General features: G+C 45.9%; 2 protein-coding genes across 2 annotated transcripts in view; one reads left to right on the top strand and one right to left on the bottom strand.

Moving 5' to 3' along the window:
* MRPL51 (mitochondrial ribosomal protein L51) overlaps window positions 1-567 on the bottom strand; it is a gene marked incomplete at its 3' end in the record, with an annotated part of 904 nt that extends 337 nt beyond the window's left edge. The window contains exon 1 of the mRNA XM_082003882.1: window positions 212-567. Coding sequence (XP_081860008.1) covers window positions 212-467 — 256 coding nt within the window. The 5' untranslated portion in view covers window positions 468-567. The remainder of the gene's footprint in view (window positions 1-211) is intronic.
* Window positions 568-779: 212 nt separating this feature from the next.
* NCAPD2 (non-SMC condensin I complex subunit D2) lies at window positions 780-27,889 on the top strand (the record flags this gene model as incomplete). Its single annotated transcript, XM_081998637.1, has 31 exons — window positions 780-903; window positions 1,002-1,077; window positions 1,219-1,277; window positions 1,735-1,916; window positions 2,396-2,535; window positions 3,906-4,033; window positions 4,118-4,241; window positions 4,324-4,471; window positions 5,035-5,232; window positions 5,747-5,881; window positions 6,408-6,492; window positions 8,153-8,327; window positions 8,594-8,715; window positions 9,694-9,903; window positions 11,795-11,969; window positions 13,633-13,717; window positions 13,870-14,003; window positions 15,387-15,519; window positions 17,061-17,145; window positions 17,249-17,410; window positions 17,651-17,865; window positions 19,115-19,226; window positions 19,533-19,656; window positions 19,880-20,035; window positions 20,254-20,431; window positions 21,485-21,579; window positions 24,385-24,465; window positions 26,516-26,702; window positions 26,916-27,042; window positions 27,180-27,338; window positions 27,534-27,889. The coding sequence occupies 31 exons, from the start codon at window positions 780-782 to the stop codon at window positions 27,614-27,616; spliced, it is 4,197 nt and encodes a 1,398-aa protein (XP_081854763.1). The 3' UTR covers window positions 27,617-27,889.

Genomic DNA, 27,889 nt, shown 5'->3' with positions numbered 1-27,889 from the left:
ACTCACGCAACGCAAGGTGGATCTGGAAGTCACCTTGAGAAGAGGAGGGCAGAGCAGAGAGAATGAAGCCAGGTCCTGGAGGAGGCTTGTTCCCAGGGCGGCCGACCCCAATCCCCCCTGCCCTTTCACTGCTGGAGGAGCCACCTGCCCGCAGGTGGGTCCAGCCTCCCTCCCCGCCTGCCCTGGGGCCACGGTGGAGATTTGGTCTTACCCAGGATCCCCACGTTGTCGTAGACCCCGAACAAGGCCCGTTTTTCCGTCCAGCGATCCACCTGCTTGGGCTTCGGGGGCTCCTTGATGCGGAAGGCGCGGGTGAGCCCTGCCAGGGGCGAGGAGAGGGGCACGGGGAGGCCAGGCCGCACAGGCCCCCAGCGCGCCCCACCACCGCTAATGCCCCGCTCGGCCCGGAGCAGGAGCGCGGCCCGGCCCAGCAGGACTCGCCCCACTGCTCGTACCAGCGCCGCCATTAGGGTGACCCCGCGGGCGGGCCCCCCGCCGCCGGGGGAGGAGAAGGGGTACCGTCGGGCCGCCCGCCCAGCTGCTTTGGCCCCGCCCTTTCCGGTCGCTGTGGCCGTCGGGAAGCGGAAGGAGAAGGGAGTAGCGTCACGCTTAACGGTTGAAGAGGGAAGTGGAGCTGGCGATTGGGCGAGGCGCGGGCGCGCGGTTGTGCTGCTAGGCGCCAATAGGCCGGGAGATAGGGGCGGGACGAGACGAGACGAGACGAGAGCGGCCCGCGCGCGCTGTTTTGAGTGCCCAGGCCTGAGGAGGCGGCGGTCGCCATGGCGGCGGTCTGGGAGTTCCACCTGCCTCTCGCCTCCGCCGACCTTCTGCGGGATAGCGGCCCTGGGCGCTATGTGGTGCAGGAGGTGCTGCCCGCCCGCGAGCTGCTGCCCGCCCTCACAGGTAAGGTTCCCTCTCGCCCCTCCCGGCCTGGCCCGCTCTCACCGCCGGCTCATGGCGGTGACCGCGTGTCCCCCATCCCCCTCCGTGTTTCTCCGCAGCTTTCCGGACCGCCTTCCGCGCGCGGGGCGCGCTGGCAGTGCTGCAGCACTTCGACCCTCTCTATAGCTTGCTCCAGTAAGTACAGAGGGCAGAGCCGGGGACGCCGGGAGCGGAGCGGGTGGAGGAGGCTTGCGGAAAGGCTGGTGCACCCGCGCACTCCTGCCTCTTGCTGGTGGTGTTTACTCGTTGCTCTTATGCACTGTGCTTGCCTTGCAGCCACTTCCAAGCTGTGGGGACTGCTGTCAAGGAGGATGCCCTGGAGCTGATGATGCACGGTGGGTATCTGCTGTTTCCAGCTGAAGCAGAAGTAACAGAGAGGTTGCTCTCTTTCAGCAGCTCAGTGATGATATAAAGGCTAATGTGACTTGACCAGCTGGGTTGCACCCTCAGCCCATTCCAGTAATACAGGTCTGTAATCTTGGTGGACAATGCAGAGCTGTGCGTGTTCGCTGTAAGGGCAGGCCAACAGAAAATCCCCTTCCCCGTGTCCCTGGAAAATACATCTTTGGGATGCATCAGCTCTGAGTGAGTGTTTCTGTGAGCTGAGGGGGGGCTGTGGGGATAGGATAGGACAGCGCATCCAAGGTTTGGGTTGCAGGGAGCAGCCTATGTTAGAGCTGGTGAGATGTGAGCACATGTCTTTGGTAATCTGATGACTGCTCTAAGTCTCCAAAAGAGAGGATGGCTGAGGGGCATGGCAAGGAGTGCTCATGACTTTCTACCTTTCTTCAGTGGTGTCCCATCATTCCAATGAACTTCCTGCCATCTTGGGTGATACTGGGCTGAGCCATGCAGACCGTGCTGCTCACCTCAACGCTCTAAAGATGAACTGCTATTTGCTGTCTGGCCTGGTGGACGCCTTTGAAATGGAAACCTACAAGAGTAGTTTGTTGGAGGTGGATCCTGGTGGGAAGGTAGGTGAGGGGACTGAGGAGGAAACAAGATGATAAAAGTAGAAAACATGTAAACTTGCTGAACTCTGTGGTATCTGTCAGATGTTATAGTTGGGATTTATTTAAACATGATGCTGGTAAGAGCAGTGCATAATGTGGAGTACTGGGATTTATATGAAACTGTACATGGAAAACAGCCAAAGGGACAATATGTGTCTAAACATCAGCAAGTGCTCAGATGCCCAGGCCTCTCTGTTTCACTCTTCAGTGTCTGGCTAGTATTTACTGTGCCAGTAATTTCTCAGGAGTTCTCTTCTGTAGTCAAACATGACAGCAACAGCCACTTTCTATGGGCATATAAGCTCCTCGCACATCTCACTCTGTCATTTAATGCTGTAGAATTTAACAGTCATTTTCTTTTTTGAGGGAAGCAGGGTGGTGATGGTGCTTTTTCTGTTCTCAAGCTGATGATGTATTGCATCACGTAATCTCCTTTCTAGAACAAGAAGAACCATAACAAGAGCTCTGGATCCTTGTGGGAAGAGGAGAGGGAGCCACTCTTACGGCTGCTCACGCAGCTGCTGCAGCTGGATCTCTGTCAGCTTTGGGGTGGTTTGGTGGTGGAAGAAGAGTTTGTCAGGTATGGGATGCAGTAGAATCATAGAATAATTTGGGTTGGAAGGGACCATTAAAGGCCACCTAGTCCAATCCCCCTGCAGTGAGCAGGGACATCTTCAACTAGAGCAGGTTGCTCAGAGCCCCATCCAACCTGACCTTGAATGTTTCCAGGGATGGGGCATCTACCGCCTCTCTGGGCAACCTGTGTCAGCGGTTTACCACCCTCATTATGAAAAATTACTTCCTTGTATCTGCTCTAAACCTACCCTCTTTTAGTTTAAAACCGTTATCCCTTGTCCTATCACAACAGGCCCTGCTAAAAAGTCTGTCCCCATCTTTCTTATAAGCCCCCTTTAAGTACTAGAAGGCTGCAAGAAGGTTTCCCCAGAGCCTTCTCTTCTCCAGGCTGAACAACCCCAACTCTCTCAGCCTGTCCTCATAGGAGAGGGGTTCCATCCCTCTGATCATTTTTGGGGCCCTCCCCTGGACCCGCTTCAACAGGTCCATGTCTTTCCTGTGCCAAGGGCTCCAGAGCTGGGCGCAGGACTCCAGGAGGGGTCTCACCAAAACAGAGCAGAAGGGTAGAATCACATCACCTCCCTCAACCTGCTGGCCATGCTGCTTTGATGCAGCCCAGAATATGGTTGGCCTTCATGGCTGCAAGCGCACATTACCAGCTCATGACCAGCTTTTCATCCACCGGTGCTCCAAGTCCTTCTTGGCAGTGCTGCTCTTGATCCCTTCATCCACCAACCTGTATTGATATTGGGGGTTGCTCCAACCCATGTGCAGGACATTGCACTTGGCCTTGTTGAACCTCATGAGGTTCACACAGGCCCACTCCTCAAGCTTGCCCAGGCCCCTCTGTATGGCGTCCCGTTCCTCAAGCGTGTCAACTGCATCATGCAGCTTGGTGTCATCTGCAAACTTGCTGAGCGTGCACTCCATCCCACTATGTCATTGATGAAGGTATTAAAGAGTACTGGCTGCAATACAGACCCCTGAAGAACACCAGTTGTCACCGATCTCCATCTAGACATTGAGCTGTTGACTGCTACCCTCTGGATGCTACCATCCAACCAATGTAGAGGTGGGATGGGTGACTGGTTTTCTGGAAGTTTAAGTGTTAAATGTGCCAGCAAGGTGGTATAAGAGCTCTCTGCAGGGTGCAGATCGCTGCAAAACTGAGGAAGCCATCTTGAGGCAAAAGCGATGAGTTTAGGAAGCAGTTCCTTTCCTCATGTAGGCCTCTCAAATTCAGTTGCTGTTTGATCAGTTTTTTAAGGATACTGGAGAATCTCTCTTGGTTGAGAGAAATGTTTGCGTAGTGCAGTGTGCTAGAATATTGGTGCAAGTTGTGATACTGAGGTTGATTGTCTTCTGTGGCTTTAGTTTAATGACAGGAAGCTGTTACCGTATCCTGGAGAACCCAAGTATCAGTCTTCAAAAGTACCGGGCCACGCGGGAGGCTGTGACACATCTCCTCGCTGCAGCTCTGATTCACTATGATCACATGTTCAGTGAGTTCCTGCTCTTCTGCCTTCTTCCTGAAGCCATTTCCAGTTACCTTCCCTGACCCCTTTGTTCCTTCTCACGTGTGAAAGGTGCCACTCTGAAGATCACGCAGATGCTGCAGCACTTTGAACATGTAGCGCCAGTGTTTGCGCAGTCTGTGAGCCTCTGGGCTACAGAGTATGGTCTGAAAAGCCTGGTGGGTGAATTGCTAAGGTGAGAAAAAAAAACCCAAGGTTTGTCCTTCTATCCCTAGCAACTTGAGGCACCCTACTCCTTGTTTCATCTTTCTGTGCAGGGAAATTGGACAGAAACATCTGCAGGATCTGGCTCGTGATGCTTCTGGAGTCAAGGGTTATGCTACCTTTATAACTCAACTAGCTGAACAGATTCCAGCTCTGGTGCTATCCAACATGAGCGTTCTCCTGCGTCACTTGGATGGGGAGGTACATTTCTGCAATATTATCTGTCTGGAGAAGTCAAATGGTGGAGGTGCTATCCAGTTTTTCCTGTCTGAAAACAGAACATCTTTCACAGAGATCAAGTAGCCAAAACCTGCCCTTTGGAATAGGTTCTGCCCTTACCTAAAAGATGCAAAGGACACAGAAGCCATGACACATGACATCTACTGTCTGGTTGTCAGTCCCAGAGAGCAGAGAACAGGAGACTGCTTACTGGTCTGAGATCCCAGCTGTTGTCCCTTGTTCTTCAGTACTTAATGCATTTGTCATTGTGTTACCTTTCTTAAACAGCCCTTAAAAGCCGTAAGTGTTTCTCATATCAGTCCTTGGCTTCTGTGGACCTAGCTGGATAGTGGGGTTGGATTACTCTGTCTTGCAGGCACAGCCATGCTCACCCAAGGTTGATACAAAGTCCATAATGGAGAAATTCACATAAGGCTGGAGCCTTGGGATTAGGAGGCCCAAACTCTGGGCCATTCTTGTCCATGGCATGTCAAGTGATGTCTTTTTGTCTGTTCCTGGTTCAACAACTCCACCCCCCCACCCAGAGTTACATGATGCGGAATGCTATTCTGGCAGCTATGGCAGAAGTGCTGGTGCAGGTGCTGAATGGTGACCAGCTGGAGGAAGCTGCCCGTGGTACTCGGGACCAGTTCCTGATTATGCTGCAGGCCCATGTCTGTGATATCAATGGCTTTGTGCGTAGCCGCGTGCTGCAGCTTTTCACTCGAATTGTGCAGTGCAGGGTAAGTCTGTGCTAGGGAAATGGCGTTTCCTCAGTCATCCCTTCCCCTGTTGTGTTTTCTAAGGGAATTTCTGTCACCTTGCTCTTTGTGGAGACTGAAGTTTACCAGAGACAGGTATTGTCTCTGTTTACTGTGGTGTCTGCAGTTCCTTTTTCCCAAGAGACCAAAGATCCTAGGGGCGAGGGAACTGGGGAACAGAAATTAAATGCTGCTCTTCATTACTGGGACAGACTAGAGGGAAGAGCACAGTATGCAAGCTCTTTTTGGACACTGGTATGGGAAAACACCCTCGCCAGATAGACTTGACTCAACAGGACCCTGGATAACCTAATCTAAGTCCTTACTTTCAATAGAAGTTGGACCTGAAGATATCCAGAGGTCCTTTCAGACCTATACTTTTCTGTAAATCTATAATCTGTGCCTTTTAGTACATTAATATGTCCACAGTAAACTAACTTTTCCTGAGTCTTTAGGCCTTTTTGATAACTTTGTCTATGCTCTCATTGTGTATTAGGCCCTGCCTTTGACTCAGTTTCAGTCTGTGGTATCACTGACTGTTGGGCGTCTCAAAGACAAATCTGTGGTAGTAGTTAAAAATGCGATCCAGCTCCTGGCTGCGTTTTTGTCCAACAATCCCTTCTCCTGCAAGGTAATTCTGACTGATATGGTGGATATGCTAGATGTCTGTTTGTAGGCTAAATATCTGCAGTGTGCTGTACCAGGGCAGCAGCCTTTCTGTGTCTTGTGGGAGGGACAATGTAGCCTTTGAGTCTGCAGGTGGGAGCTTTCTGGTTTTCCTAGGTTGATGTAATTGATGGGTATGCTGAAGACCAGGAGGGATGTGTTTGGTTGTGGAAAAACCTGCATCAGTTTGATTTGAATCTGCTGTGGGGTTTCCTTTCTTAGGATCAGAATTAGCCTTTTAGAACATCCTGCATGAACCTGCACCTCTTTGTGTTTAGCTGCACCCTCTCCTGAGCTTCTGAGCCTCAGACTGGCAATTTACAGCAGTTCCCATTCTAGGATGATGGCCAGAGTCTACTATTCCAGTTTCCAAAAACAGGGTTATTTGAGGGGATTGACAACTTAAAGCAGAGTGACAGAGAAAGGAGAATTCTAGCATTTCAGAAAAAGAAGGATAAGTAACATATTACTTCTCTTCCTGGCATCTTCAGCTAAGCTGTAGTGACTTGGCCGAGCCACTGAAAAAAGAGGTGCAGAAGCTGCAAGAAATGAGGGACTGCAGCAGAGCCACAGCAGGTAATTTCCCTTCTTCCTCTTGCCTTCCCAGGGCATATCAGGAGCTATTTTTCCTCAAATTTGCTCCCAGGTTGTGGTGTCTTTGGTCTCAGATCTTACTCATGCAAGTCAGTAAGGCCAGATAACTGGGATTAAAATCACAGCAGTTTTTTTTTATAACACCACTGTATAAAAGGACCGTATCAATGTCCCTATCTAGATCAACAGTCCATTTAGCTAAATATCCTGTTTTCAGAATAAGAATCATAGAATAGTTTGGGTTGGAAAGGACCTTTAAAGGCCATCTAGTCCAATCCTCCTGCAGTAAGCAGGGACATCTTCAAGTAGAGCAGGTTGCTCAGAGCCCTGTCCAACCTGACCTTGAATGTTTCCAGAGATGGGGCATCTACCACATCTCTGGGCAACCTGTGCCAGCTGTTTACCACCCTCATTGTGAAAAATGTCTTCCTTGTATCTGGTCTAAATCTGCCCTCTTTTAGTTTAAAACCGTTATCCCTTGTCCTGTTGCAACAGACCCTGCTAAAAAGCCCGTCCCCATCTTTCTTATGTATGGAAAGGCTGTGGTCTCTCTGGAGCCTTGTCCAGGCTGAACAACCCCAACTCTCTCAGCCTGTCCCCATAGGAGAGGTGTTCCATCCCCCTCATCATTTTTGTGGCCCTCCCCTGGACCCTCTCCAACAGGTCCATGTCTTTCTTCAGCTGAGGGCTCCAGAGCTGGACACAGGACTCAGGTGGGGTCTCATCACAGAAGAACAGAGGGGCAGAATCACCTCCCTCGACCTGCTGGCTGTGCTGCTTTTGATGCAGCCCAGGCTACGATTGGCCTTTGGGGCCGCAAGCGCACATTGCCAGCTTGTGTCTAGCTTTTCACTGGAACTGAAAATACCTATGAACAACTCTCCCAGCTTTCCATTTTCAACCGTTCAAGGACTGCTTGAGCCATAATTTTAGTAAGATATTAATTTAAACTTGATTAGCCTTGGACCTGGTGCTGCCTACAAAACAATAAATACCAAGTGATGGTTCTCTCTTACCTGTCATTTTTTTTTTACCCTCAGTGGTTTCTTTTTTTATGCCAAAGAGTTCTTTTCTATTCTTACAGTCTGGGTGGGATCAGCAATGGGAATAGTACCAGATGAGTTTCTTCCCCATTTAGAAAGACATTGAGGTCCTGGAGCATGCCCAGAGAAGGGCAACGAAGCTGGTGAGGGCTCTGGAGAACAAGTCTGATGAAGACTGGCTGACGGAACTGGGATTGTTTAGTTTGGAGAAAAGGAGGCTGAGGGGAGACCTTATCGCTCTCTACAACTACCTGAAAGGAGGTTGTGGCGAGGTGGGCGTCAATCTCTGCTCCCAAGTAAGAAGTGATAGGATGAGAGGAAATGGCCTCAAGTTGCACCAGGGGAGGTTTAGGTTGGATATTAGGAAAAACTTTTTTACTGAAAGAGTGGTCAAGCATTGGAACAGGCTGCCCAGGGAAGTGGTGGAGTCACTATCACTGGAGGCATTCAAAAAACATACAGACGTGGCACTTTGGGACATGGTTTAGTGGGCATGGTGGTGTTGGATTGATGGTTGGATTTGATGATCTTAGAGGTCTTTTCCAAACTTTGATTCAAGTCTCTGTATTCTACATTCCCTCTGTTGTTTTTTTTAATAGCTCCAGTGATTACCCCAGAGGAAGAGTGGGAAGCAATGCTGCCAGAAGTTAGGGCTGCCTTACAGCAACTCTTTCAACCACTGCAGGAAGGGGAAGAGGAGGTGCTGGAAGTTGAGGAAACAGCGGAGAGTACTTTGGAGCAAATCACTGGGCTGCTGAGGAAGCTGAATTACAGGTACGAAGGCTATGTAGTTTGAGAGAGTGTTTATCCTAGGGGATGTCTGGGTCTCTTGTTCTCTGCTCAAGAAAGGTGTCAGCTCCAGGGTACAGTGATGATTTCCAGTAACATTAGTCTGTAGGAAGAGATGGACATGGGCACCCAGCACAAGATGCTGGCAGGAGCTGCTTTCCCAGATGTTCAGGGTAAAATTGGGTGGTTTTCCTTGTGTTCTGCCCTAACGAGTTGCTGATGTTCTTCTCTTGGGCAATGTCATTGTCTAGGAGTGCAGCCCGCCTTACACAGAAGGCCCTGTGTCACTTCCAGGGGAAAGAGCCCTTCAGTGGCTCCACAGAGGAAAATGAGGAGGCAACAATCCTGGGTATTCTGAAGAGACTTTACACAGGTAACTACTTCAGATCACTCTCTCTTCCCTAAGTCCAAGCTGATGCCAGAGCTAGACCAAAACCCTCTGGAATGCCCTGTCCCTCCTTCTGACTTGTGGGGCTCAGTCTGCGTGTATTTGACCATTCATAGAGCTGCACCATCTCTGGATCATTTGCTCACCTAGTGGCCTGGCATTTTTGATGGATCACATTACTCCTGTTGTTTCATTTCTGGTCAGAACACTTCCATGTTCCCAGTAGAAGTGCATTTCTGATGCTTTAACTCAGGTAATAATCTGTTGAGGGGAGTGAAGCCAGTAGTATCTGCTCACACCCTTCTGTCCTGTCTGAATTTGCCAGGAGTTCTGCTTCCTGAACAGGTGGTGACACATAGTGCTTACACTTAGCAGCCTTGACCAAGTATCTGGTTCAGGCAAAGTCTTGCTTATCTGGGACTCAAGCCTCTGGGTGTATTTTTAAGACTTCGCATGCTTTATCTTTGGTGTTTATTTCAGAACAAGGTTTACTAGCCAGTCCCCTTGCGCTCATTTCTATCAAAAATCTACTGTCTAAAAATCTTAACTTTGTCAACTCTCCACACTCGCACAAATTCTGCTTGGGAGTAGTAGTGTTTGCCTTCTCCCTACTCTGCCCTGATTCCCTTTTAGAGCCTCATCCATATTTGGGGAGCTGTCAAGTTCAAATGAACCCCTTCAGGATTTTAATGGAGTTTCCCACAGCTGGATCATGCCTTTCTCCACCCATTTATTAACCTGACATTTCTATGGTGCATCACATTGTAGTACTGGAACTGTCTCTACAGCATGCTGAGATTTTGTCTTTGTAGCTAAGTCTGATGGAAGAATTTGGATTTTTGCCTCCAGGCTCTTGGAAGATGTCTCTATGGGGTGGAGAGAGAAGGGTTAAAATGCCCTGAACTGTGCCTGTTTCTCTTGTACCTTCAACACTGCTCAGAAACAAGTGTTTGTGCTGTGCAGGTTCATGCCCAGGTGCGAGCAGTGATGATCCTCCATGTGGCAACAGTAGCCCTAAGACTGATGAAGTTGTACTGGAAGAGGAGCCTCAAACAGAGCTGGCCAAACAGGAGATGTTGGTGCAATACCTGCAAGACGCTTACAACTTCTCAGTGAAAATCACAGAAGCCCTGAGCCTGATCAGCAACATGATGTATGAAAACTGTGTCTCAGGTATGTGAAATAGCCATGGGGCCCTTTCACCTCCACTCAGTGTTTCCAGATCTTTCCCCTCGCTGGAGGGGAGATGTGGGAGTGGTGGGGCTCCAGGGGAAGGGGAGAAGGTTTGGAGGAGCTGCTCTTCACTGAGCAGATGTCACAGGCACTTCCAGGATATCGGAAAAGCAAACACCATCTAAATGAGTGTCATGAAGGGGTTGTGTTAGGGCATGAACAGGCTTTTTAGGAATCCATTTTTTAAATATCAAGGTTGAAAATGTTTATAAAAGCTAGGTGACCAAAATGACTTGATTTATGGAAGCTATTCCACCTCCTGTGGGAGTGAATGTATGTTCATCATCTCAGCCAAGGTTCTCCGAAAGTAAGCATGGCCAGTGAAGCTGGATTCTGTTACCAGTGCCCTGACGCAGCTTCAGGTGTTATGCTGGCCACAAACTGAGCAGCTTGTCTTGCCCTTAAACTTTATTCTGTAGCTAAAAGTGATCCTGATCAACAGGTTCTGTGGCCTGGTCCTCTTAGTGAAAGGTGGTGATGAGTAGGCCTTTGAGTAATTAAGCTATTCATATTTAATATTAGCACTACTGTAACCAGTTAGACTTTTTTTCAAGTGCTTATCATGAATCGGCACCCCTGAGGGGGCTGGTGCATAGAGGGGCACAGCTCCCTCCTCTTCCATCCATCCTCCCTGGCACTTCCACTTGCCAACCACTTGCATAGTTCTCGGGTACAGATGGGTCTGGGCACTACAGCACCCTAGCTTCATGCAAATAATTCTGAGGCTTCATCTGTATTAAGAACTCATATGTTACCTGTGATAAGCATGCGGGCTTCCCCAGCAAGGCTTGGATGTCATTAGCCTTTTGCACACACAAAAATGAACTCCTGAGTTCAGTGTCTTTACAGGTCATTTGAAGTTCAAGGCTGAGAGGGTGCCCCTCACCTGATACTTAAACACCTGCGTTTTGGTTTGGTGTTTTTTTTTTTATGGCTGCACAGACTTTACTGACTTTCCACCTCTCTGTTGTCCTATGCTATAGTGTAAGGAAGGCAAGTTGAGTGTCTGGACAGCTGAGGGATTTTGAGACATCGTCTCCATTTGGAGACAGTATGCTGCTGGGTGAAGGGGTGGTGGTAAGGGATGTGTATGCTCAGATTTATGTGTTTTAATTAAAGATTTAATTTTATTTTTTCTATTGTAAATATGTATCTTCTGTTGTGACTGGGGGCAGAAGAAGCATACCAGCTTGTCTGATAGGGGATCTTTACTCAGAGTTATGAGCTGGGGCTTATACTGGTGTAAGCTCCCACTTAACCAGAGGTCTGACTCTATGAACTGTTCATTGTACAGTCCTAATCATTACTGTGGCTCTCTTGTGAATGTTTTCCAACTTAATGGTTTTTCTTCTCTTATGAGAAGAAGACTGGGCTGTATATTTCAATAGTAGTCAAGCTGGAATCAAATACATTATTCCTTACCCCACTTATACATCATATAACTTAGTTCCTCTGGTTACAGCATCGCACTGGGGCTTACATTCAGCTGCTCATCTGCTGTGACCATGAGATATCTTTTTTTTTCCAAAGCTACTGTTTCCCAAAAGAGAATTTTGTTCTTTCTCAAACATGGTCTCTTGTGCTCTTCTCCTAAATGTATCACATCAGATTTAGCTTTAATATTACTAACCTGTTTCCATTTCCTCCAGGACATCTACATCTTTGTACTAATGACCCTATTCTGACTTCAGCCCTCTGCAGATGGTAGCAGTGATCTTAATGGCTTGCAGGGCTTGCTGTGACAGCAGTATGCCTATGAATTTGTTTTAATGGCTTCTCTAATGGGGATTAGGAAAGAACTCCACTAACCCAACTGTTATTCTCTCTGCAGTGGTGCAAGAAGCCATTGAGTTCTTTGTGACAGTCTCGCAGTTTGGTGTGCCCCAGGCACTGCTTGGAGTCCGTAGGATGCTTCCCCTCATATGGTCAAAAGAGCCTGGTATTAAGGAGGCCGTGCTGAACGCCTACAGGCGGCTCTATCTGAACCCCAGCAAGGATTCTGAGAGGTATGGCTCTTCCTAGTCAGACAGATTTTTTTCTTTTTTTCTCTTCTTTCTCCTTCCTCCTCCCATTTCTTGTTTTTTGGAGCTGTTGGGAATGCGGTATGGACAGAAAGAGAAATCAAAGTTGCCATGGTTCACACTAAGCTGAAACGTAAGGTTATATATCAGAGTATCCCAGTCTTCCTGTGGGACCTACTGCTGAGCTTCTGCTCTTGGTTTGTCATAGTGTTCGTGTTCATGTGTAGGAAATTCATGCAGCAAAACTCCATGTGAGGCCTTACGGAAGGAGAAGCTGCAAATTACTTTAAATTAAACAGTTATCAGGTACTCATGCTTAATGTTCTCATAAATGTCACTCTTGTACAAAGCACTGCACCAAGATACGTGTGCCCAGATGATCTGGGTAGGGTCTCTGTGATAGAGAACAAGGGGTGTCAGTTATGAATGTTTATCTTGTCAGTGGAGTTCTCGATTGGCAACAATGAACTGATTTTTTGTATGGCTATTTCAACACCTTTGAGAGTCAGCTGTTGCTATGGAGTCATCCCATGTCTAAGAGTCTTGCATACTTCACCCTCTGTGGGCAAAGTTGTTGTCCAATGTCTGTTCCCCCGTTTGGGTTTCTTATGGCTGTAGTCACTCATCCTGTTGGGATAATGAGGAATGGTATATAGTGTGGTCTAAAGTTGGAGCTATTTTTCTGTTACCAGAGCTCAGGTGTTTTGCTGACAAGTCATGAGTGCTGTGGCCTCATCTGAGTGTAGGCATTCTGCTTTTGATGTATACAACACATTCCTTAATGTTTACAGTTTTTCTTACTGTCAGTTGTGTCCTTGATTTTTTTTTTTTTTTTTTTGATATACACCATTTCTTTATCCTTCCCACTATACAAGGTTAGTTATTGTTGTTATCATTTGGGTGCTTTCACACACATTTCTGTTTGTATTTCGTTCAGACCTATCTTAAATTTTTTCATGACAAATCTCTATGTGTGGCAGATGGAGAGGCTGTTAATGGGCTCTTTGTTGCTGATCCTTACTGAGGATTTGGAGGTGGGAGCTGGGTACCACTTGCACGCTTGTTTCTTCCACACTAGAGAGGAGCTGTGTATCCTCTCTACTGTGGCACTTGCTCTTCTTTCTTAGCATTTGCCTGCATGTAAATCCTGTGTGATTTAAAGTGTGATCCCTGGTGAGATGCACCATACCTCACCCTCATTTGTACCATCTGGGCAATAAAATGCACCCACTGCTGCTTATTTCTTCTTGATAGTATTGCCTGGAGACAACTCTCCTGCAATTTGAGCTCCAGCCTTATTTGTTCATAGAGAGATTTTCAGTTTCTTGTGCTCTAGAGAATAGTGCTTTGACTTGTGGTTGAGAGCAGTCTGAGAAGTGGCTGGTGAGTGCCTCTGGGTCTCTGAGCACCAGGAGGAGCAGCAGTGCACAGGGCAGTGGATTTCTGAGCCTGTGTCATGCTCACTGGCAATTGAGCTGGGTTGCTTGGAGAACTCCAGCTTGTGGAAGGGGAAGTTTTCCTGTCCCCAGGCTGTATTATCTAATAGATGTCCTCAGCTTTCCAAATAGGATAGTAATTATGACAGTTGCTTTTCTTCCTTTTCTTTACCTTCTAATTTTTTTTTTTTTTTATTTCCTATCCTTCAAAGGCCCAGGGCTCAGGGCCTCGTGCATTCTCTCTCTCTCATCATGGTGGATGCATCGCTAGGAACGATACAGTGCTTAGAAGAAATAGTGAGTACTTGCCTTGCCTGGGTTTGGACTGTATTTGTGATCTTAGTTGGCCATTATGTTAAAACGGTAGTCACTGCAGTTAATGTTTTTGTTGGTTTGAAGTCCATCCTCCTCTGCCTCTCCCTACTTGTTTTACTGCATTTCTTTTCCAGATCTCAGAGTTTGTGCAGAAAGATGAAATAAAACCTGCTGTGATCCAGCTGCTTTGGGAGCGATTCACAGAAAAATCTCAGTGCTCGTCACTAGAACAACGTGCCGCTGTGATGCTGCTGGGGATGATGGCACGGTGAGCCCAGGGCCTGGTCTAATCCTGTGAGTGGAAGGACGTACAGGGAGTTGATTTTTATTGGAAGAACTGTGGGTATTGCATCAACTTGACCGTTTGTTCTTCAGCTTCAAAAATAGTAACCACGTCATGGGGTAATGAAGCCTAGAATTAAACATAGATGTGCTGGGACCCACCAGCACTATCTCTGAATGAGTATGACAACATTACTTTCTTTGTGTTCTGAATGTCCATCCCTTCTCAGAGCTTACCATGTCATGGCTCTGCAGCTTTGTCTGTGTTTGGATAAGAATAGTGAGAAGCTGCTGAGTAGAGATGTCTGGAGCCTTTAGCATGGAGGGAAATTAATCTGCTTCCCTTTCAGGGGGCAAAAAGAGTGTCACTGCACTATAAGGTCTTAATTTCCTTAGTTTCCCAGCCCAGTAAGCTTTGGCATTTAGCTTACCTGCTGATTTTTTGCCTTGCTTTTCCTACTTCAGTCCATCAGTCAAAAATAGGCCTACATAATGATGATCTTGAAGTTCATGGCTCTAGAGCTGGAGCCATTTCTGGAGCTTACAGCCAGTTCCACAATTTGAGTATTAGATATTCCTTTCAAGGTCTTTCTACCACCCTATCCCATGTGCTTGTGGCAGAATTGTAATCAAAATTAATCTCATTCCCTAAAATCACGGGATTTAAAGAAAACTGTAGGTTGCTGGGGTATCCCATGAGATCCTGTGTTGAGTCCATGGATATCTGTGTGTGAAATAAGAACAGCATTGCCTTCTTCACAGATTTGCTAAGGGAGGTGATTTTGCTTTTGTCCTGTAGATGCCTGTTGAGCTTTTTAGATTCTCTTTTTAAATATATTAGATTCTGTTCTTACCTTCTTCACCCAGGTAATTCTATATTCCTCAGGTCAGGCCTGATCTGTCTTTCACAGGTAGAAAGAGTGTGGGGTGTGGGTGGGGGAGGCAGGGGTTGTTGTTTTGTTTCCTACAGTAAGGGAGGAAGCGGCACTTGTCACCAGTCCTGAGCTGCTGGAATCTCTTCTCTTTTGCAGCATTTTTCTTTGTCTTGCCCTTTTAAGTTTTGCTCCTTTCTGGCAAGAAAGAACAGTCAAGAATTTTCTTTCTTTACAAAGAGGCGGTATGCCCAGTGTTGTTCACTTTGGAGAACCTCATCTCTTAGTGGAGTACAGATTATACTGGCTTCTGTGGAATATTGGTTGCTACTCCTATAGTATCTATCTTGAGTTATTGGATGGATTTCGTCCCCTGCCTTCCTTGCTCAAACCACTGCCTTCCGCAAGGCACAAGGAATATTTCTACTGGCTATGCATACTTCTGTAAACTTTCAGCAGCAACTCAGGTAATACTCTCCATCCCCTCCACTCCACAGAGGGAAGCCAGAGATCATAGGTAGCAACCTGAATGTCTTGGTGACAGTAGGGCTGTCTGAGAAGGCATGTGACGACTATCGCCTGGCTCAAGAAGTATGCAATGCCATCTCCAAACTTGCCAGGAACCCTAAGGTAAGACTCTTAATTTGTTCTTGAGGTATTCCAGAAACAGGTATCAAGAAAAAAAGAAGGGAGGGAAATGGTTTGTACTTAGAAGAGAGAGACGTGATTAACTTTTTACCAATTTTGAAATTAAGTAGGTTGAGACCATTCAGCAGCACTGTCTGGAAAGCTTAGCACACATCAATGAACATGTAATAAAAGAATTTTCGTTAGGCAACAGGCTGAATTCAATTAGTAAATAGTTCAGTGCACAAGAAAATCTGTTTTCCTTTCAATTCTCTTCCTCCTCAGACTCACAGTTCTGAACTGTGTTTTCTCAACCATGAAGCCCTTTGCTCTACTGATGTTCTCTGCTGTTCTGATTCTTTTGCTCTCCCTATTAACTAATATCTGGAGCTGTCAGCTGTACAGCTGAATATAAAACATGAAAGATTTTCAAACCTGTTCATACTGTACTTACAACAACATGATGATCACCTATCAGATGGCTTCTTTGGGGAATAACTTTTTTTTTTTTTTTAAATGCACTTGGGAAAAACTTCTTTGTTGTTTTTTGACTTGAGCATTTGAGGATTTTGGTTCAGGAGTTCCAGCATAAAAGCAGCCCTCCTTCACATAGCACCATCATTCTGTGTTTGCCCCTTCCACTGGGCATGTTATTGCAGGACCTTAATGAATTAACATGTATCACAACACTCTTAAATGTTCTGAAGATGGTTGTACTTCAATTTTAGGTTGACTTAACTCTGCAGTTATATGTGAGAATGGACTGAACTGTAGATATATGAATGACTGGTAGCCCTTCCTTCCCCTTCCCTGACCCCCAACCAGAAATTCAGTACAGAGAGTAGGACTGTAGTGAATTGAGAAATTTTGTTTCCAGCTACCAAAAGCTGGTAAATCCTCAAGCAGTAGCTTGTTTTGGTCAAGTATATCTTGATGAGGCAGCCACAGATGCATTGGGATATCTCAGGCATTGTCATACTTGGCTTAGTAGTTCTCTGGGTTATCTTATTCCCAACCTAAAATGTGGCAAGACTAATACAGAGCATCTGCAACAGCCTAAGTGTGAGATGGTGTTGGATCCAGAGCTATTCCATGTTATTTCTACTGATGATATTTTGTTTTTAAACAAAATCTTATGATTCAGGCAAGGGCATCTAGCTGACTTACTGTTGATAACTCCTCTAAAGGTGCTCTTCATTCATTGCCTAGAATGAGTAAATAATATCAGATTTTAAGAGAGTCATTTTGAGATTTCAGAAGAGTTATTTTGATTTAAGGTGAAGTAGTGGAACTGTCTGGGTTGGCCTGGGTTCATCATTTGGCCAAGCTTTAAATCCACCCAGTGGTGCCACCATGTCTTCAAAAGCGACAGTAATGTCCCTGCTGTGTGTTTAGTTGCAGAGCAGTACTGGATGTCCGTGCCACGGGCCTCGCATGAGTTTGATTAGCATTGTGCACATAGCAAGGTTAACTACCGGGAAGGACATGGGTGGAAACTCTTTATGTGGTAAGAGTAACTCATTCATTCTCTCTGGCAGTCAGAGTCTTCTCTGGGGAAGAACGACGCACCTTTTCGACTGCCACAAAACCACATGCTCTTTGGGTGCCTGAGTGAGACTGTGAGTAAAGGTGAGCTCAGCTCAGCAGTAGGTTTCGAGGAGATGGGGTTGGGCTGTGAGACAGCCTGTGTTGCTGCTGGTATGTGTGGTAAATGATTCCCTCTTCTCATCAGGCTTTGCCCAGCCAAGTGGTCACTGGATCCCCTTCATGGAGGCAGCAATAATGCTCATCTACAAGCTAGCAGAAGGGCCAGAGGAGATATGTGCTCACATCCTGCAGGTGTGCAGTCAGCAAGCTCTGGAGAAGCTGCAGGAGGATGATGGGCAGAAAGCTGGTGAGGAAAAAAGCTGGTGAAGGAAATCTGTACCCATGATTTCTAGTGCTGCAGTTGGGTGGCCTAGAGTAACTGCAGGGGAACAGACTGAGGGGCTAGTAGAGGTGTTGGTGTGGAAGGGTGCAAGTGCTGTGAAGGAGTCTGTGGAGCATGGAGATGGGTTATACAGTGGGCCTTGGCAGTAACTGATGAGGGAAGAGGTCTAAATCAACACTGAACTGTAGTAATTTTTCTCACTAGATCCAGAGGGTTCTCCCAGCAGAGTCTCTGATGGTGCTAGCAGTCTCCCCACATTCCTGCTGATGCACCTGGTGTCCCTTGTGGGACAGGTGGCACTGCAGCACGTAGCGTATTTGGAAGTGTCAGTGAGTGCAGAGCTACGCAGGCGCCGCATCCTCAGGGAGGAGAAGACCAAGAAGCATTCTGACAGCAGCATGAAGAAGCAGAGACCCCAGGTGAGAACTGAGGGTTTGTTTTTTTCCTGTGGGCAGCTCTTCTAGTGTCCCAGCTACTGCCACAGCAAACTTCTGGAGAATACACTCCTGAGGATGTATGAGGCCTGGGGTAATGTGTGCTTTGGGAATAGAAATTGACATTTGTTGGTCAGGATTTATTTTGATCAACGCTATTTGACATGTGTTGACAGGGAGAGCTGAGGTTGTTGAATGACCTTGTTCAATAAAATTCTCACACTGGTCTTGGGTTTTGAAGAGGCAGAGGAGAGCGAATGAAGGGTGATGTCCCGGCCATGCTTATCTTCCTGCTTCAGGCAAACATTTGCTTTCCACTCGTCACCTCCTTTATTACTAGTGCAATCTTTTGCAATTGTTGCTAGTGGTGAAGAACACCCATTTGTGCTCTGAGTTTTGGAAAAAGGGCTTCTGCAGCTTTGGTCCACAGGGCCTGAGGGTCCCTATTCTCTCCCAGTTAGTAATAATGAAAGTTTAATAGTAGCCTTCTTAATGAGGTCTGTATGATAGAAATACCCTGTTTGGATAGGTCTACCTTGGAACATTTTCTAGAGTGTAGTGGGTAAGGATAGAGGAAAAAAGGTTCCAGACTTTCTTGGGTAAGAATAAAGAAAAATGTTGTGTGTCCCTAGGTATCCAGTCTCTATTAGATGCCTATACTGCTATGTCCAGAGAAATTTGTAGTTCATTTTCTCATCCACCCTGCTTGTGTCACTCCCATTTTCCACACAGGAGGAGGTTACTATGAGATTTTTCCAAGAAGCAGCAGTTGGATGCAGACTTGGTCCCCATGCAATGCCCATGTCTCTTTTCTTCCCTTGCATTGCTTTTGCCTTGCTATAAGGTTTACCATAATCTTGCTCACAAGACCAGCAATTCAAAGGCCACTTCGAACTTCTTGCTTTTAGGATTTGCATGTCCCTTAAGTTGTGCCAGACTCAGACATTGATGCCAGATAATTCCTATGTCTGTCTCAGCTTAGTGGCTTCAGTAGCTTAGGCTTTCTTTTCATTGGTGTTCTGTGGCACATGGGCTGGCAAATCCTGGACTACCCTTCACAGCTTCATTCAATTCTCGGGGAAAAGTGAGTTATAAAACTCTCCGTCAGTCTGCTCAATTCTATAGTCATGCTGCTGGTAACATGCCTGCACCTCTTGACAGAGGGAAGTATGCTTTGTGAAGGAAGGGGTTATTGTTGCCTGTCATCTTTTTTACAGTCTTCCTTTTCACACAGAGCACAGGAAATGAGACCACTATGGAGGAGGAGCTGGGCCTTTTGGGAGCCTCAGCTGATGACACCGAGGCTGAGCTCATCCGCAGTATTTGTGAGACAGAACTTCTAGATGGTAAGTGTGACTGGCACTGAGGAGCACTGGCTCCATTTGCCTGTCTGAAAGAACAGATATGGTGGGTAACAGATCCCTGAGGAGGAAGGCTGTTTCCTTCAGAAGGAAACACTGTAATTTTTGTCCAGTGTCAATTTCTATGTAGGCTGTCTTTTTCTTTGCTCTCCTTTCTGGAGGTGGTTTTTCAACGGTGAAAGTGAGTCAAGCAGTTTCTGCAGGAGTTCTGAGATAAACTGAGTTATTGTTCTTAAAAGGGGATGCACAAACAATGCTCATGTAATTGCTGTCTTCATCCCCACTCTCTAGGGAAGCACCTGTTCTCTGCCTTTGTTCCACTGGTGCTCAAGATCTGCAACAACCCTGGGCTCTACAGTGATTTGGCGCTCTCAGCTGCTGCAGCCCTGACTCTTGGCAAAGTCTGCATGATCAGGTAATGCCTAGCCGTGCCAGTGTTCTCTTCCCAGCCTTCCTAGTACTAAAGCACAAGCAAACATTGCAAGTCCTTTCCTGTGGAGAGAAAAAACACAAAAGAGCATTCATAGATTTGATTGGGTTTTTTTGGTTTTGGGGTGGGGGTTTTTTTGTCTCGCTGCTCTCTGAGAGACGGGATTTTGGTGTACCTATGACTTCTTCTCTGTGCCCTATCCCATCAGCTCCGAGTTCTGTGACTCCCACTTGCGCCTGCTGTTCACTATGATGGAGAAGTCCGCTCTGCCTGGTGTGAGATCCAACCTCATTATTGCAGCAGGAGATCTAGCCATCCGTTTCCCCAATCTGGTGGAGCCTTGGACATCGCATCTCTATGCCAGGTAATACTAGTCTCATTGCTGGGAGAGGACATGTGATGAGAACTCTGTGGAAGGGTGACACTGGGCCTCCAGAAGGTGAGAATGATCCAGGAAACCAAATTGAAGATGTCAGTGCAGGGAGACACAGACCTGGGCTGTGGAGTTAGGCTGTCATGGGTATCACTACGTTAGCAGTACTCACTCAGCTGCTTTCTGCGGTAACTATATGCTTCTGTCAGGTTGCGGGACCCCTGCCCAAGTGTGAGGGAGACAGCTGGAATGGTGATGACTCACCTCATCCTCAAAGACATGGTAAAGGTGAAGGGCCAAGTGAGCGAAATGGCAACTCTGCTTGTAGACCCAGAGGAGGCAATCATGGGAGTGGCTCAGAACTTCTTCAGTGAACTCTCCAACAAGGCAAGTGGATGCTCAGGGACCTTAGTTCACAAGAGTGGGGAGGGGCTGGTGGTGGCTGGGTCAATGACACAAGAGGAGTCCTGTGTCAGTGGTGTAGAGCAGCTGTCTGTCCCTCTATGTTGCCTAAACGAGGGTAGATAAAGGAAATTTTGTAACACTAGTTTGTTTCATCGCTGATGTTGCTGAATTTGACCCCATCCATTCACATCAGAAGGCAGGCTGTAAACCAGCGCCTTTTGTCTTTGCTTTCTTGAGTGCGCCTAGCACAGGGTTGGGAACAGTTTTCTGCAGTTTACCTTTAGGCCTCACAACAGAGTTCCCTGACCTTATGGCTCAAGCAGTGCATTATTTCTGAAACCCTTCAAAGTTGTTCTTGGCTGTGTGACAGTGAAATATTTAAATTGAAGCAGTTACAGCCCAAGTAGGTAAGAAGAGTAGCAGCGTTACCTCCTGTACAATTCATTCAACATGAAGGCTGCTGTGGGTCCTTCAGAGTCTGAGATTTACTGCCTGAGAAGCTGCAGTGATGCTGGAGCTTTACTATCTTGGCTTGCTCTGTTAAAAGCAGAGCCAGCCACCTGAATGGTACTGACTTCCTATCTTTGCAGCATCTATGACAAAAGTATGTGAAAGCAGCGGGAAGGGGAATTTGGGTTGGGCCTTTTCAGGCAAGATGGGAGGCAGTTCCTTGAGCTGAACTGCTATGTGAGTCTCCTTTATCAGGAAGCTTTTGTGTTGGCTTGTGACAAGGTTGGAAAGCAAAGAAACTGCATCCAAGTCTGCCAAAGAACAGAGCTCTTGCAAACCAAGGATTGGTAGCTTGTTGGTTTGTTGGTTTTTTTGTTTTGGGTTTTTTTTTCCCCCTTAGCTTCAGCCAAGTAGTCCTGGATAGGTTGGGCTGGCTGTGTACAGCTCGTTTCAAAAAGCTAATGTTTGCAGTCAGTAGATTTGGGGGAGGAGAAAGGAGGTAATTTAAATGGACAGCTTATTTGGCTTTACTCGAGCTGTGCTCCATAATTCTGCATCTCATGTAGAACCTTTTATTCTGCACAGGGTAATGCCATCTATAACCTGCTTCCAGACATAATCAGTCGTCTCTCGGATCCTAACTGCAGCATAGAGGAGGAATCCTTCCACACTATTATGAGGTATTCTGGGTTTAAAGAAATATCTTTTGACCAGGTCTGCTTTTATGCAAAAGGGGTGCTAAGTCCAGGGAAGAGAAACTATAGTGATGTATACAAAATGCTTTTTCAGTTGTTGTTCTTGATCTGACTTTTTCAGTCTGCATCTGAAATGGAGTCATGCTGAGGGGAATTGATTCTAAAGACACATCGTTGGGAATGAGGAGAGACGCCACAAAGAGTTTCCAGTAGCTCATTCAAAATGTCTTTCCCTCTAGAAACGCAATACAGTTCAGCTTATGCACGGGAACGTGGGTAATGTAACATTAGGACAACACAACAGATTTTAAAGACACTGTCACCTTTATCATTTTGGTGGCCTAGCAGATTTTTGTAAGCAATTTTAGTAAAGCTGTAGTTAAGGTAACAGATTTGGGTTTGGTCTTTTTGTTGTTGTTTGGTTGTTTTTTTTTCAAGAAAGCCTTTACTCAATAGTATAGAGACACATTGGAATATTTCAATCTGAGAGTATTAGTTGTTCACAGACAGCACAAAGAATGTCTTTAGTGGTAAATTACTGAAATTTTCCTCTCATATCTGAAACTTAACCATATGAGGGTCTTTCGGAGTTGCTTGAATCCCTGTGGATTAGAGAGAGGAGTGCTGGACAAAACAAAAGTATTGCTGTTGCAATAAAATCTCCAGTGATTTTTCAACTAGTCTTTCTGTCCATGAGACTCCAGTGCATTTAGGAAGAGGGGTGGAATTTTGGACATGTAGGAAGTGCAAGGCACAGAAAAGGTCTATTAGTGAGACTGAAATTGAGACTGAAAATAATTTATGGCTGCAAAAGTATATGGATGTTTTGCTTCAGCTTTCAGTAAGGAGGTTAATGTGACAGAATGGAAAATACAGCATTGGCTACTAACAGTACATGTAGAAGGGAAGTTAGTGTCTGAAGTGGAAGCAGATCATGAGAAACATGATCAGAGAAAATTCTCATCAGAGAAACATGAAGAAGGCATGTATAGAAAGAATGGGACATAATCCTGGAATTTTCAGTACAATTTTTAATAAATATCAAACTGGAGATGTTACCAGAGACATAGAGAATAATAGGTGTAGCACTTGCATTGAAGTTTAATTAGTAAGGCTAAGACAGCTATAGATGGACTCTTCTGACTTCCAACAACATACAGGGAGAGAACTGGAGGTACATGGCAATTAAGAGAAAAGGCAGTATTGATTTAACAAAGTAGACAGGTATCAAATTAGTCTAAAGCTGATTAATTTTAAAGAAGACCTGATCATCAGCACACCACATCATATCCTTTAAAAAGGGAAGAAAGAGAATAAAACTTGAAACTGAACTATTTTCCCATGTAGCACTATATGAAATGCTTACATTGCGGAGAGGATCCGGTTTAACTCAGAAACTGTGGTGGACAAAAGCACAGGCTAGGAAGAAAGCAGTGGTTTATACTTCAGGGATACTTGCCAAACTGGAGAATAGGGAGGTGTAAAAAAGATGGGGGTAGTGGAATCTGCTGGTGGATAAAAAGCTGCAGAGTATCCCTGTTGAAGGACTAACTCATGGAGAATGAGAGATTTACAGTAATAATTCAGATGTAAACTAGCACAACAAACTGTAAGGTTGAATGTTTAGAAATTGTTTAACCTCTGCTGTAAAGCTATGGCTAAAGTTAGAGATATATTCCACTTGCTGTTTTAAGCAGTCAAGTTATTTCTGGTTTACATATAGGGAAGCATTGGTAGTGCTGGTGAGACCTTGCCTGGAATGCTGCCACAGTTACAGTCACTTAAAGATGAATTGATGCTGGAACAATGCAAAGGGAGGACTATTGAGGATACCATCTTTTTTCTGTATCTGAGAAAAGAGGCTTGGTGTCGTGGTTGTAGACATAACAAAGACTGAAGGAGGATGTGATTAGAGCAGTTATATCAGGCAGGTTGCCTCTGGCCTTGAGTATGTTAACAGAAATGCTAGTACAAGAAAAAAGGGAGGCCAGTGGCACCTTCTTAATAAATAGAAGGTTATTCTGTGATTTCTATGAGGACATCATGCAAAATGCAGAAGTACTTAAATGTGTGAAAGTCCATGTGTCTCTCTTCCTCAAGAAGCTAAGAAAAATGTGGGATGAGGTTGGCATTTAAGTACTGTTAGGCTTTATTCCCACTTTAGTGCAAAGTGATGCTCACTTTCACATTGATCCAAAACATAGCAACATACCTTCAGCAAACTAATAATGAAATAAAAAAGCACAAGAACGGTTTGAGGGGAGGGGGGAATACTGCATGCCACCCCACTTCCCTCAGGGTCTGCTTGTCAGACATGCTAGTCTGCTAGTGCAACTTGTGAAGTGAGGAAATTGTGTGGAGTTGTATGCTCTTAAAACTGGATGGAAGGAGCTGATCAGAAGTCAACACTGCAGCCTTTTCAGTGTCCTTCCTACCTCAGACCCCGCACTGACAATTAGCACTTCTTACTCCAGAGCTACAAGGGTCTTTGCTTTAGATGGATTTCTTAGTTTCATCCTAGGCAGGTGCTATTACGCAAATATGCAGGTTTAATTATATGTTATGTCATAGCAGCCGTCCCCCAACAGGGACTGTGATTACTATTTGAAATGTATATATATGCTTACAGCTTATCCTGAACCAAGTCTGAGGCATGCAGAGCAATCGTGGCTTCTTTTGGAGGACCACCCAGCTGATCACTGGATAGGATAGCTGCCGGCATCCCATGGTGTACGCAAAAATGGGGTTTCCCCTCTGGGCTCTCAACTTTGCTGTTTTTTGCCTTTGCAGACACCTCTTCTCATATATTACAAAAGACAAACAGACAGAGAGCTTGGTGGAGAAACTTTGTCAGCGATTCCGGACTGCCAGGTGGGTTGTAATCCTAATTTTCCTGACAAGCAAGTCTGCTTCTTAGGAATTGTTACAAAAAACTAGCCTGTATACAGTGGTTGTAACAGGTTCCAATCATATTCTTCATGTGGCAAAGTGACAAATGCTGAGATAATTTGCATTAGGTCCCTTTTCTTTTTCCCTATCTTCTTCCTAAAAATATATGAATAAATATGTATAAATTAAGGCTTCAGGTCTTATTACGCTGTGATCAGCCCCTCTCCTTTCCCTCCTTTCTTAGGGAAAAGGTTTTGTGACAATCTAGATCTGCATTGCAGCTGGGCAAGGAGACATCCCACATGTGGGTTTTATGCACCTTTGTGGTCTTTTTCCACAGGCTATTCCCTTGCATCTCAGCCAAGAAATCAGTGTGTTGAATTGCGAAGTCGGGTTCTCCCCTGCAGTCCTGTCTGGGTGATCGCAACTGTGTAGCTGACATAGGCCTGTCCTTGTGTCCTTGTTCTGCGTGCATGGGCTGCTCTGTACTAACTCTATGCCGAAGACTCCATTTTCTTCTTCGAGTGCTTGTGCCACTATACATTTATGCCTTTGCCCTGCTCTACCTGCAAGTTGTGTATACCTTTGCTCATGGTGCTGATTACACAGTGCAGGACCCATCCCATGAATCTGGGATATGATTTTGCTTCCTGGGTTTGGGGATGGGGGTTTTTTTGCTCCTTTCCCCGAGCTGTAACTTCACTGACACAGACATGTACTTTTTTTTTCCCCAATAAGACAGTAGAAATTTATCTGCCTCTATCATGTACTTTCAGTGATACCTTCATTTACCTTCCACTGAATTTGGTGCACCCTGCCTTCCTCCGTTCCTGTGGTTTTCCTTCTCCACCATTGAGGCTTTGCCCTTGAGATTTAAGTTGTGTCTGCTTATCTTGGCCATTTGTACACAGCGCCTGGGCATGTGAGCTGCTTAGCTGCCTGAGGGAGTTGCATATTCCTCAGAAATATTTGTGTTTTGTTTCCTGAGCTGGAGTGGAGAGTGGCCCCTCTCTCCAAAATTGCCTCCCAGGAACACTGGTGAGCTCTTCATACCACATTTGTAATGAACCGTCTGTGTGTAAGGCATATCTATCCTTTACTAAAATGTCCTAATATTTCTATACCACAAAGATGATCAGTTTAACACACACTAACAGTAATGCTAGAGCATCACTCCAGGCTAAAAGAGGAACTTATCAGAAAAGATTTTGAAGTCACCATCACCCTCCTCAGCATTTCTGGAGTTCTAAACATAGCAACATGCCAAGTATCATTCAGTCTTTTAAAGGCGGAAGCACCTGGATGCTGCAGCTTTGTTCTCCATCTGTCTGTGTTTGGACAGTGCACCCTGAGAGGGTATGTGCAAGACAGACTTCTGGCCCTCTGCTTTGTACATATTAATAATAGGGCTTTGGCCTAGCCTTTTTTTCCTCCCATTCCATGACAGCAAGCTGCATTAAGGATGTTAGTTTGCTGGGTTTTTTCCCCCCACCAGCTTTTGATGGAATTTGAATGTAGTCCTCCTTTGAAACAGCAGTTGTTATTTGTTCACTGTATATATTAATGAAAATGGCCTTCTTTTATGTAACTGGCCAGGAGAGAGAGAGAGAGAACATGAAATAAAGCTTCTGTTTGAGACTACCTCAAACATGCAAAAATGAGCAGCCAGGGGTTTTTTATTATTCAGTTGAAATAAGGCCCTTCAAGACGAGTCCTCACCTCGCTGAGTGTATTTTTTCACCCTAGTCAGCAATAACTTCTGACACTTTTTGAACAAGTGACTGTGTTCTTTAACAGTGAAGCCTTCGTGTTTTCTGACAGACACGAAGTCACTCTGGTTGTGAAGCGGTTGGTATGGCATGGCACTCTGTAACTGAACTGTAACAGAACAACCTGGATCTCATGTTCTGCAGGGCAAAAGCACCTGCAGGAAACGCTTTATCCTCATGTGCTGTAGAACTCTAGGTAGAATGTGCTCATCTTTACACACCCCTCTTCATAAAAGATAATGGCAATCTTTTGTCTTTTCCAGAACTGAGCGTCAATATCGGGATCTGTCCCATTGCCTTACTCTGCTTCCCCTCTCGGAACGGGGCCTTCACAAGCTGCAGGACAACTTTGACTGCTTTGCAGACAAGCTCCAACACCAAGCTGTCTACAGTTGTTTCCAAACTGTGCTGGCTCGATTCCGCAGAGCAGGCAGCAAACCTGAGACTAAAGTAAGGATGGGGGGCAAGTGTCCAGGCTAGGAAAAGGGTTGCTTTTTACACACAATGATTGGGAAGCCCTGCAGTTCTCCATATTAAGGAGCCTACTCCTTGCCCCCAACAATTTATCGGAGAACTTAATGGTAATTCTGCTGTGGATGTAATACATCTCTCCCCTCACCTTCTCTTCTCCCCTCCGCCCCCACTGTATCACATCTCCATCAGGCTCTGGCTGAAGAGCTGGAAGAGAAGCTGTCTGCCTCCCATAACCGAGGGCTGGGTTCAGCAGAGACATGCCAGGAAGGTAGTGGAACTCCAGTGTCAGAGCCGGCCAAGCGGAAACCAACAGGAAGTACGTTCCTTTTGTGAGACTGCAGCCTTTCCCTTGATCCTGCAGTCCAGCAGAGACACCTAGGGACTTTTCCTCACCTTTACAGGGAGAATGGCTGCTACCTTTTTTTTGTGTGTATGTGTGTTTTTTCTTGGCAGGTTCACGCCGCCAGCCCCTGAGCACAGCCAACAGGGATGAAGATTTTATCACACCCCAGCCTCGCACCCTCCGAAACCATAAGCGTGCCCAGAAGCGCCTTCCACCCAAAAAAGCTATTATCACCTTCTCCAGTGATGAGGAGAACAGCTCTGAGGACGGTAAGGCATTGTACCCGTATGCTCAAAAGATGAAAGTGGAGAATTAGAGAAAGATTATAGACTTGGCCCATCAAGGATGTACCTTTGGTAAGGGGCAGAAGGTGTATAGGGCTTCAGAGCAGTGCCTAGGTTGCCTGTAAATTTCTCTGTTCAGGGCAGTGGAGTGCAGATTATTGACACATTTTACTCTCTTAGAGCTATCAGCAGAATTAAAAGAGGAAGAAACCCCCACCAAAACAACTCCTATCACCAGGTCTTCAGCCCGCCGGCTGCGCTGAGGGAGCCATCTGCCACTGACTTTAACTAAAAATAAAACTTGTTTTATGCAGCAGTCAACTTCTCTTGTCTGAACTACCCTATAATATGACAGTGCTTTAAATGAGGACAAAATGGAAGTTACACACCCAGCTAAAGTGATTCCAAACCTGTCTTTTGATATCTCCACAAAGAAAGGCAGTGATGAACATAGCTGCCACTTTGACTGGTTTTGCCATGGCTTTGCAGATTAAAGTAAGCTGCTCTGATTAAAAAAAAAAAAAAAAAAAAAAAAA

Source organism: Phaethon aethereus (assembly GCF_964289735.1).
Source record: "Phaethon aethereus genome assembly, chromosome: 1".
Classification (NCBI taxonomy): domain Eukaryota; kingdom Metazoa; phylum Chordata; class Aves; order Phaethontiformes; family Phaethontidae; genus Phaethon; species Phaethon aethereus.
Note: the sequence above shows the minus strand (reverse complement) of the source record. Positions and strands in the feature narration are given on the sequence as shown.